The following is an 8,763-nucleotide window of genomic DNA, read 5'->3' on the forward strand; positions in this document are numbered from 1 at the left end:
GGCATATGATTTTCATTTTTCAAGAATGCGATGATGCTGATTAGAATGTCTGAAGACTTTGATAACATTGATGTTTAGTAAGGATTTTCAGAATAGTCAAAGATTATGTTAGTACTATGTTTTATTTCAATTTCAATTTTGTTGTTTTTCTACGTGGTGTTAATTAAATTATAATGTAGTATAGATACAGTAGTAAAAAAAACGCGGACAGGTGCCCGTCTGGACGATAGTAAAAATAGAATATTCATGGAGTATTATTTTATTTTTATTTTGTTTTCACATTCACCTTGTCCCATCCATACACGTGCACATACTCACAGCACCAACCAATCTTAGCCCCTAGCAAGCAACTACAAATTCTCACGTTAAAACTAAATATAAAAAAAACCACCGGCGCGTGTGCCCCAAACTCCGTCGATCGTTTCCACCATGACCAACAACACCACGACGGCGTCGGTGGCAGGCGCGGTGGTGAACGCAGTGGCAGCAATTGAACTCACCGATTCCTCAACCTGGTGGAACGACATCGACGATTCTCCGCTGTGGCAAGACCGCATCTTCTACACCCTCGCCGGCCTTTACGGCGTCGTTTCCGCCATAGCTTTGGTACCTTCCCGTCCTATTCAATCTTAGGGTTCTTCCCTATGCACTTGTAACTCAATTTACTATTATTATTTTTTCCAATTTAGGGTTTTGTTTACTTAATTTACTTTAATTTTTTTAATTATGAATTTTTATTTTAGATTCAACTTGTTAGAATACAATTGAGAGTTCCAGAATATGGTTGGACTACCCAGAAGGTGTTTCATTTTCTCAATTTTGTGGTGAATGCAGGTTTGTATCAATTGAGCTTTTTCTCAAATTTATGCATTTAAGTTAATTTTATGTGTTTAGCAATTTTATTAATCAGTATCAATTATTAATTAGTGGTATACAAACTTTTTGGTTTTGCAGTTCGATGTTTAGTTTTCATCTTCTTTCGAAATGTACAGAGGTTACAGCCAGAGGTACTATATACCATTGATTTTAGCATTTTATTTGAAGTATTTACTAGCATTTAATTCAGTGTACTTTTTTTTCGCACTTCGGGGTGGTTGAAATGGAGGAGGGCCTCTGGTGTTTAATGTTTTATTTGATACAAAAGTACATCTTAGGCTGTGGGAAATTTTATAGTAGAACCGTAAGATGGGCGATGTTGTAAGGGATGGAGTGTTGGGCGGTAAAGAAAGCAAAGTTGAGATTAGAATGTTGCATTGGATGTGTGGTAAGACCATTGTTATCAAATAGCGGCTATAGCGATGCAAAATTTGAACAAACCGCTATTATTTTGTGATATGCTACTACCTCCGTTCCTTTTTAATTGTCACATTTTGACATTTTACATAAACCAAGACAATCAACAATTGATACTACTTTTGATGCAATAAGCTGTACTTTTACTATAATGACCTTATTCATTTAATATCCCATTTCATATATTTCTCTCTCCACAATAAATAACTAAGGACAATATTGGTAAAACAACATTTAATGCTATAGCAATGTCACATAGTGGAATTTGTGCAGACGGCTATTTTCCTTGATCCGTGGTTGACAACATTGGGTAAGACTAGACATGATATAATTAGACATGGAGACATTAGAGGGAGATTGGGGTACCACCTATTGTAGAAAATATGGTAGAAACATAGTCTGGGTGGTTTGGGCATGCAAAGAGAAGACCTATACATTTTGTCGTAAGGAGAGTAGATCAAATTAAGGGTAGTCAAATCACTAAAGGTGGAGGAATACTTAGAAAAACTATAAGAGAGACTATTAAGAAAGATCTCGAGATTAATGAGTTGGATAGAGATATGATAGAATATTACGGTGACGATCAATCCATGTAGCCGACCCCACTTAGTAGGATAAGGCTTGGTTGTTGTTGTATTATATGATTTTTATTAGGATTTACTTCATATACGCCAGTGTAAAAAAATTATACCGTTAATCAATTGTAATCATCAAATCATTAAAAGCATTTGACTTTAATCACAATTGCTTCTAAAGTCACATGATTTGTTGACATTGTATTAAAATTAAACACATTTTTATTTTATTTGTAAAGAACAGGGTTTGATATGGTCATACACATATCATTCACAATTTCACACTACTTGTGTTTATGTATGTAGATTGCCCAACATATCTTACTTGATGTGCCGAGTCTTGCTTTCTTTACAACATATGCACTCCTGGTCTTGTTCTGGGCTGAGATTTATTACCAGGTAAGTTTGGTATTGGAGTATTTACTCTATCGTCTATTTTCTTCTTTTTTCTTGGTGTGTTTTGTAGTTTGGTTTTGATGGGATGATTATTGCCTTGGTGTTAAATGTTTTTGCAGGCACGTGCTGTATCCACTGATGGACTGAAGCCAAGTTTCTATATAATTAATGTTGTGGTTTATGCTGTTCAGGTGAAAATTCTTGTGTATGTTTTGTTGTTGTTTTACCTTTTTGAGATCATGGAAGTTGCACAGTTCGATTCATATTTGATTAGTATATGTTGAAATGTCAAGTAATATGTTCGGTACAATAGTGATAAGAAGACCCTTTTGCCATTGTAATATAATCAAATGTCAAGTAAATTTTTTGGAGCGTTTATACAATTTGGATGTAACAGCGTTTATTTGGCGACTGGATTGATATGGAATAGTTTGGCACTAGGCTCTAAAGTCAAGGTGTTTGCATGAATAAACGATTACAGATAATATTATTTCACATGGCACCATTCTCTTTTTACTGAATTGTGGGACATTTGGCTTAAAATTAATTAAAACCTTGTTGAGGATTCTAACATTTCACACTTCAAGAATCTTTCATATTTACCAACTGCATTTATCCGTTTGAAGATTTTAAGTTCTAACATTACATGTTTGAAAAATTTGAAAAATATGGAAATACCTTTAAACTCTTCATCAATATTAAGGTCATTCTTTTTTGTCACAAGGAAAAAGTGATTTTCTAAACAAAGATCTTACCTGGGTCACTGTTGTCAAGTAGAGGCCACGTGGACTGTGGTGGAATTTTTTTTGAAGGCTGGTGGCACAATGGCGGAAATGGCCTATTTTTGGCCTTCCACCATGGCCAGCCATCCACAATCATAACATCATTTCTATCAAAAGCATATTAATCTACCTTTAAATAACGCAATGACAGCAATTTCATGCTTGTATGCTTTTATTTTTTTTTATTTCAACATAGTAATGATCTGATCCTAGTGAAAGTAAAACTGCTGCTTTAAGTGCGAAACTGGATGGCGATGTGAAATTTCTACATCCCCTTTTTTATTTTTATAAAATCAAAATCAGAGCATAATTAGCTTGTGATGTTTGATAGAAGCCTTCAGATTAAATTCTAGCACTAAAAACTACCTGATGATTGCATATTACCACAAGTTAAATTTGGCTAGATATCTAATACTGTTCATTGCAAGATCATGATTGTAGAGACAAAAGAATAGCGTTTAGTATTTATATTTTTGTTTTGTTTTGACAAAAGCGTTTAGTATTTATATGTTACAAGCCTTTTCTAACAAAGCTAGATTCAAAATTTAGATACGACTCTTGAGAAGAGTTTATAAAGAGGAGGTACTCCTCACCTTACAAGCCGGTTTTATAAGGATGAGTAAGGCCCCAAATTACAACAATAACTACTAACGAACACATGTCTATAAAAATAAAAATAAAACTTGTGTGCCATTGGTTCTGATTTCAACATTTATTTTAAGTGTTAAATGGCTGTTACTTTTTTGTTCACGAGTTTTGAGTTTGTTGAATGAGCAATCTTGTTTTTTGTTTTGATTTGTCTATGTATGTCAGATCATTTTGTGGTTGATATTATGGTGGAAACCAGTCAGCGTATTAGTCATTCTGTCCAAGGTGTTCTTTGCAGGTTTGTCTGTTTGAAATTTTGTCTGTCCTTTACTTCTTTCAATTTATCAAGACTTTTACGGGTTTTTGCTAAGTAATGCTATACATGTTGCAACAGGGGTTTCTTTGTTTGCTGCCCTTGGCTTTCTTCTCTATGGTGGAAGGTATTATTTTTTTTTGTTGGATTTTCAACTCCCCTTGATGTAATTTGGAATGAAACTTATTGCATCTAGGTTACAAGATACCAATCTATCACATATTAGGCTCATGCAAGTCCTTGGAAGTTTATTTGTTAGGGCCTTAGGGGCTTATTTCTCTTACAGTGCTGGTATTGGTGTCTATTTATTTCTTTTATGAGTCCTCCAATGTTCTTCTCATGGTTTTTTAAGGGTGTGTTTGGATTGAGGGTTTAGGAGGGGAAGGGAGGGTAGGGCTTAATTTTCTTTTTTAAATTACGGACTATATAACATGTTTTTCTAAAATAAATCAAGTGTGATTGATGTATAATATGATCATATATTATGTTAATATGCTAACTTTATAAAAAACATTTCGTAGTGTCCGTAATTTAAAAATGAAAACTAAACCCTCCCCTCCCTTCCCCTCCTAAACCCTCCATCCAAACACACCATAAAGGGCTGATTGTCAGCTATGCAGCAAGATTGAAGTGCTTTATATTTTTGATCTTTTGTGACTTGCTATTTCATTTTATTTTTTTAACTGTAACTTATCATTCTTTTTCTATTATCTTGTTAATTTTTTTCTTTATCAAAAATTGAAAAATTTAAGGCAGATAGACTAAATCAAGTAACTACTGTTCATTTAAGTTAAATGTTGAATTTTATCTGTGTACGCAAATATTATATACCCACTTTTGTAGTATCACTGATTTCCCTATCTGGTTTTGTATAGACTATTCTTGATGCTGCAACGTTTTCCTGTTGAATCCAAAGGGCGTCGTAAGAAGCTGCAAGAGGTATGCAATCTGACAGAGGCTGAATATAGTATTACTAAAACAAGCTCAATCCCACTAATATAATCGAAATACTAACTATAACTATCTGCAGTTCTAATAATCGGCACACACTGCATCCTAACAACTCATAATGTTAATTTCCTAAATTACCCTCATCTGACATGTATATATTCAATTTAGTCTTATTTGCATTTGCATTTATCTTTTTACAATCCTATTAATCTTAATTACTCTCTTATTTTTTACTCCAAAATTATTCTCTCCTCAGTCCTCAAAATCCAAATACAATTCAAAAACCCACAGCTTGTAGCATAAAAATATATATGGGAAATGCTAACAAATGCCCTACAAGTTAAGAAGTTCAAAAAGGAAATTTTGTCTCGGAAATGGTGCACTCAACACCTTAAAACTCTAAATTTTCGACATAAAATTTATCATCTATTTCCTTTTTCTGAATTCTTAAGTTAGCATGACCCAATACATATTAACATCATTAAATCACCTGAATTTCAAAACACAAGGTCGTCTAATAATTATAGTTATGTCATGGTCCGAGAAATAGGAAATACAAAAAATAACTTGTTAAAGTTTGAATGTTGATCAATAATGTAATTAGAAAAAAGAGAGGTTATTTTAGAAATATGAATAAATGCACCAGAATAGTAGACACCTGATATTGTGGAACGTTGGTAGAAAAATATTGACATAAAAGACAATCGTAATAACTGCCACCATAGCAGGGTCTATAGAAGGGTTAAACCTCCTGTGGTTTGGTTGTATTCAGCCTTACCTTCTATTAGTAAGAGGTTGATTTTACAACTCAAACTTGTGATCTTTTAGTTTCACAGTCGGAATTCCAGCCATTAAGTGAACCGTGAAGGCTCCCTTTCCAAATATTAATATATCTCTAATAAGTAATTATTTGGGGTAAGAGTTCTTTGGAAAATGATAATTAAGAGCTGTTAGTGGGGTGCTGGAATAGGTAATTAAGTGGATCAACAGCCTCTCCCCCTATAAGGAAACTGGTGAAATCACACATCCACCAGGGATTTAGCCTAATTAGTCCTTCCAAGGGTTGAGAAATTCTGGCCCCTGAGCTAGCTTTCGAGATTGAGTTGGATCATGCACAGATTCTTAGATGGTATCAGAGCTCATCTTTTTGGACCACTCATATTTGTATACACTACAAATGTCGTGTTTTCGGTATTAGCGGCTGTGTTAAGATCTTTGTAATTGAGACACCCGCATTTCTACATACTCCAGTGACAGTAATGTAAATTTCCGCTTCGCAGCCGTGATCTAGGTTATATATCTCATCACACCACAGAATAGCGGCAAGACAAGATATATAGAAGACGGTGCTATTTTCTTCCCATGTTTAAGTTATAGGAATTATCTAGAGATAAAGGAGAGAGAGTGAAAAGGTAAATGAGAGAATAGTCACTTCAAATAATGGAATTTTATACTGATATTTTGTAGATAATATAAAGAAATTGTAAATATAATTAACAATAATTGATGTATTTTTTTCAGGTTGGCTATGTGACAACAATATGTTTTCTATGTTTCCTTATCAGAAGTGTTATGGTGAGCCTCCTCTATTTTTAAATCAAAATTGATTCCTATTGGTTGGTTTTTAAATTGAGTTTGATTATATTTTGTTGTGTCAGATGTGCTTTAATGCATTTGATAAAAACGCGAACCTTAATGTGATGGACCATCCTATTCTAAACTTCATATATTACCTGGTAAGGTTTTTTTGTGTTCTCAATTGTGGTTCTTTACTGCCAATACTTATTACTGTTTAATTTTTTGTTTTTGGTAAGATTGGTGACCCCTTTTGGATCTAGTTAGGATATTGGGTGTGGGTTCATGGAAGCGACCACCTTGAACACCACATCCCCCTTGGCAACCAACTGAGATGCCACTCGGCTTAAAGGCCGTTTAATCCATAAATCTCTGTTTGTCTGGCTTCGACTTTGTTGGTCTCTCCTACTATTCCTCTTACCCTTTTCACACTTTTGTTGCAGTTGGTGGAAATATTACCTTCTTCTTTGGTCCTATTCATTTTGAGGAAGCTTCCACCAAAGCGTGGTATCACACAATATCACCCAATTCGCTGAAAAGATTGAACATACCGAGAAAAAGGAGCAATCAGTGGTTGATTATTTATTTAGCTGATTCTCATAGTCCAAGGGTAATTTTTATAACAGAGAAAGTCAATCTTTTCTTTGGTCGGAGTGACAAAGCTTGTATCATGGGTTTTATAGTTCATTAAGGCTTGTAGATTTCAAAACGTAACATTTCATGCATTCTCAATCGTGTTGAGCTGTGTTATCACTGATATTTGCTTTGTAACTGTCTAATCGTCGGTTCTGATGTTTATGCAATTAAATGTAATGAGCAACCATAATTTGAACAGTGGAACAGTAATGTCTTGTATAAACAGAGTGTTAACATGTTCGTAAATTTATTCTCAACTTTCAGTGATGAATTTTCTCTCTTCAGCATATTCTATCTCTTTTTGTTTGATCTTTCAAATTAAGCATCCTTAAGCAGTTGATAATGGCCAATTTTAACGAAGGTTTCCTAGAATAAACTCAGTAGCCATTACCAACATTGTACTCGTTACTAAGATACAACCAAATGAAAAACAACAGAAGCAATAAAAACTCAGTACCTTAATCGACAAGGAAGGCATACCTTGTTCAGATTTGCTGGAATTGCAGAGTGATTAATGGACAATCTTCAACTTGGTTGTGACATCCAGTGGTTCTAGCTTGATGAATACTTTGTTTGAGATGTTGTGAACTAATTATTTCAACTTAAACCGATATTAGTATAAGCTACCAGCCGGTTAGTAATTAATTGACTATTTGGTTTGACTTATTGGCCGAATGGAAGGTATGAATTATCATGATACATATTTAGATAGAAGTTGATCGAGAGCAATTCACTTCTATTTCTATCATACCACTCATCTTTTCCTTTTTCCAGTCTGACTAATTGCAACATGGATTTTGCTAGTGCCAAACAACATTAAAACCTATTCAATATGAAATGTTGTCCTTCCTATGGGTAACTTGCAGGTGATCCTAGGTAATAGGTGGTGGCTCAAGTGTCTAGGGCTCTGATACGTACGGGATGTGATTACTTTATTATTTTTCATTCCTTATGTATCACATTTTTGGATTATGCCGATGTAGCCCTTTATGTTGATTGTTGAATTAATTGATGAGGCTTTTATGCCAAGATTATTTTATGGAGAATTAAACGGTTGATGTTGGTTGTTGTTTTAAATAAAAACATTCTGCTGCAATTTATTGAGGTTAAATTAAATAGTTTTATGATCTATTTAAGAAATTTTGGAAACGTTGTGTGACATGTCCGTTTCGGTGATATACTCTGATATTTATTTAATATTTAATTATTTTGGGATAACGGAGTGTTACAATTATTCATAAAATAATTTAGTTGGAAAGTCCACTTCTTATAAAGATAGGAGTAGTATAGCATAATAAAACTTGCATTTTACGTGGTTCTAATATGTATGTGTGATGTATATAGACTCGCACACACACACACTTAATAATCATATTATGAATGTGAAGTATTCATGGATTTCATCTATGTTTTATCTTTGTTGGGAAATTTGAGTGACTATATTTAGTGGATCTTCCCTTGACCTATATTTTGTTCGTTCACAACGTATGAACTTGAGACTTTATTTAAAGGTTAATGATTATTTTGATTCAAATACGTAATAAATAGTCACAATAGTCTTTCAATAAATTGACATTTTAAAATAGTGTTATGTTAGTCAAAATAGTCATTTGCGTTAAAATGTTTCGTTAATATTGTCATATTAGTCTCTCAA

The 8,763-nt window shown here is 33.7% G+C and overlaps 1 protein-coding gene across 1 annotated transcript; it reads left to right on the plus strand.

Moving 5' to 3' along the window:
- The first annotated feature begins 299 nt into the window (after window positions 1-299).
- Window positions 300-7,380, plus strand: LOC25482642 (tobamovirus multiplication protein 3). Its single transcript, XM_013611229.3, has 11 exons — window positions 300-606; window positions 744-834; window positions 955-1,007; window positions 2,175-2,267; window positions 2,384-2,455; window positions 3,860-3,932; window positions 4,029-4,074; window positions 4,823-4,886; window positions 6,420-6,473; window positions 6,557-6,634; window positions 6,917-7,380. Exons 1-11 carry the CDS (start codon window positions 430-432, stop codon window positions 7,007-7,009), a joined length of 894 nt encoding a protein of 297 aa, XP_013466683.1. The 5' UTR covers window positions 300-429; the 3' UTR covers window positions 7,010-7,380.
- Window positions 7,381-8,763: the final 1,383 nt, after the last annotated feature.

This window comes from Medicago truncatula, chromosome 1, assembly GCF_003473485.1.
Source record: "Medicago truncatula cultivar Jemalong A17 chromosome 1, MtrunA17r5.0-ANR, whole genome shotgun sequence".
NCBI lineage: Eukaryota > Viridiplantae > Streptophyta > Magnoliopsida > Fabales > Fabaceae > Medicago > Medicago truncatula.

What these genes read in the sequence shown, in the direction of transcription:
- LOC25482642 (XM_013611229.3), top strand. Translation starts at nt 430, where the DNA reads ATGACCAACAACACCACGACGGCGTCGGTGGCAGGCGCGGTGGTGAAC. An exon ending in CAATTTTGTGGTGAATGCAG is followed by an intron (nt 835 to 954) that starts GTTTGTATCAAT and finishes TTGGTTTTGCAG; the next exon opens with TTCGATGTTTAGTTTTCATC. An exon ending in TCCTTATCAGAAGTGTTATG is followed by an intron (nt 6,474 to 6,556) that starts GTGAGCCTCCTC and finishes TTGTTGTGTCAG; the next exon opens with ATGTGCTTTAATGCATTTGA.